Source organism: Octodon degus, unplaced genomic scaffold, assembly GCF_000260255.1.
Source record: "Octodon degus isolate 3935 unplaced genomic scaffold, OctDeg1.0 scaffold00146, whole genome shotgun sequence".
NCBI lineage: Eukaryota > Metazoa > Chordata > Mammalia > Rodentia > Octodontidae > Octodon > Octodon degus.
The window spans coordinates 5,467,651-5,470,471 of NW_004524722.1; the positions used below are offsets into that span (position 1 = coordinate 5,467,651).

General features: G+C 39.6%; 1 protein-coding gene across 1 annotated transcript in view; it reads left to right on the top strand.

Annotated features, from left to right (window-relative positions):
• The window catches only part of LOC101576823 (olfactory receptor 51B6-like), a 10,900-nt gene continuing 8,079 nt past the window's right edge, over positions 1–2,821 (top strand). The window contains exon 1 of the mRNA XM_004642002.2: positions 1–7. Coding sequence (XP_004642059.2) covers positions 1–7 — 7 coding nt within the window. The remainder of the gene's footprint in view (positions 8–2,821) is intronic.

A 2,821-nucleotide genomic window follows, 5' to 3' on the forward strand; every position in this document is an offset into this window, starting at 1 on the left:
ATGCCCAGTCTCAATTGTAGTCTCAGTGTGCCCTGGGGGCGGGGCCAGAACAGCAGGCCTGGGGATCGAACCCTTGCAGACTTGCTTTTCTTTTTACTCTTCAAGATAAAATAAAATAATTTTTTAAAAAGGATGAGCAATTAGACCTCCTTAAAACTATCTGAAGAAAGTTTTATTCTAAGAATTCTGCACCAGTCCACATCACTAATAGATCTTGTTTTGCTTCCACATCTTGATAGATATAATTTGTTATTCCAGCATTGGGTCTCAAGTTAAAAGCAGACACTTGGGAGACTGCTGTAAAAATCTTGAAATCCCCAAGGCTCAGTAAGCAAACGAGGGGGAAAAAATGATGATGGGTATGGACCATGACCGTGGAACAAAAGGAGAGAGTGAGGAAGGACAGAAAATGACTAGCAATAATGGCCTAAATTGGGACTGGCCTTTGGAGGAATCCTTTATAAAAAGGCTCATAACAGCTATGCTGAATTTTCAGACTCTGAAGACTGCTGCGACCAAATCCTTCACAAGGCGAAAGATCTGAAGTTAATATGGAAATATCAAGGAAAGATGGAAGAGAGAAAATTTCAGGTCAGTGGGGATATATAATGAAGATTTTCTGACATTTCCCTCCAGGAGCCCAGACAGAACCAAGCAGGGAATTGGTAGCTGGTCTCTCCACAAGAGAAAAGTAATAGCACAACCTGCAAAAAGTAGCTGAATAATGCTCATGGGTTCTGAAGACTCGAGCATCTCCAAAACCTGCCTTGCTTAAAGGGCTCATGCTTTAGAGCACAAAATAGAGCCAGGGACAAATTCTGGAACACCAGAGGAGCAAGGGGGCAAAGTGGAAGCTGGAAAGAGGACTTTGGCATTTCTACTCTTTTGTCTCCCACTTTGTGAACTTTAAACTGTTTTGACCTTCACTCCAGCCCTCTGACTTCCTCCATGAAAGTTGATTTCCTAGAATTCTAGATAAGGTCCAAGCACAGATTAGCTTCCAAAGCATACCCTGCCATTTTCAAAGATTCAAAAAGTTCCTGGAGAAAGTCCCTACCACCTGAATACCACACAGGAAGGCAAGTCAAACCTAAGTCTCGATGGCATCAGGGCTGTGTGTCCTTCTAGATAAGGGAAAAAAGTTGATGGCCACAGTCTCACTGTGCCAGAAACACAGAGGATTCCATGCAGACATAAAGGGAGACTCCCGGGGCTGGGGATATAGTTCAGTGGCGTAAACGCCTGCCTGGCAAGTGCAAGGTCCTGAGTTCGATCCCTGGTACTGCAAAATAATAATAATAATTAAAAAAATAATAAAAGGGGACTCCCTGGATCTTTCCTCATACATATATTTTCTCACTTTTCTTTTGGTTCATTTATTTTCTTTGACACACTGTCTCATCACAAGCATGTAATCATTCCTTCAATTTTTATCTCCTACTCTTTGTCCTAGCCCTCCTTTTGTGGACATATCTAATCTACTTCCCATGTGTCTATTTATCTTCCTGCCTTCAAGAATGCTGAATCCTTGCTTGTGGCCATATATACCAAGCACATAGGCTATGCTCATTCTGAGAGGCATTGCCTGCTTGCCTACATAAACAGACTTATTCTCTGACTGTTTTACAACCCTGTCTGTAAGTGGGTTCTCTGATCATTAAAACACATACTCTATCTGCTAGACTTGAGTTAGTGGTAGATTCATTCTGAAGGTAGATACAGCTGTGAATCTTCAGAATCTGGAAAGGGCTAGTGGGTCTCTATAAAGTACATAGAAAGATATCTTATTTTTAGTTCTAAAAGTACTGATTGACTATTTGCCATTCTGAATATTTGTTTTGCTTTTCCAATTGTATCATAATATTCAAAAGTTCTTTGGTGTTACTCTCAATAGTGCCTTCAAACAATTATCATAAAATTTCCTTATTGCACAACCTATATCTATATTGGCAACTACTAACAATTTTTAAATAGTGCATGAATAGAGTCTTTTAAAATTCTGAACCACAGAGAAGTATATTTTTTGAATCACACACACATAAGTCTATATTTATTAGCTCTCAAAAATCTCTAAACATATTAACTTAATTTTCCTTCAAGCTAAAATAAGTTTACTTGCTTATGTACACTATTCTTTCTTTATATTTATTGGTTTGCAACAAGATGTGTCTACTAGCTCTTGCAATGTTGCTTAGAATCATTATCTTCTAGGTTACAGCATTGGGAAATATCTGGAAAACATTTATATCCACCCAGAGCACCACCAGTAATAAACACTGTGGAAAGTGCTGTGTAGGTTTCAACACTATCATGACATGGTTGAGTTATGTACGCTTTTTCTTTTATTTTTCTGAATTATAGTACTTAAAAGAACATCAACATAGTCTATACATTCCTGGTATTGCTAGCAGATGCTCCAGTATCTCACAGAGATTAAGTCATTAAGATTGTTCAATGTACACACATTCTTTGATGCCTTCAAACTTCCAAAGACTGAATTATCACCTCTGATATTGCTGGAAGTCAAAACAAGTCACACATTAGAACACAAGACATTCTCAAGAAGCCACTTCTAAGGAACTAATTTCCATCTGAGGAGACTATTTTCCTCTTTGCAATGCTTGCCAGATGGCTCAACAACACGACCTCCCCATTCCTGCTTTCTGGCTTCCTGGGTTTGGAGAGGGCTCACCACTGGATCTCCCTCCTCCTGTTGGCAGCCTACATCTCCATAATCCTTGGCAATGGCACCCTCCTCTTTCTCATTAGAGAAGACCATAACCTCCACGAGCCCATGTACTATTTCTTAGCCATGTTGGCA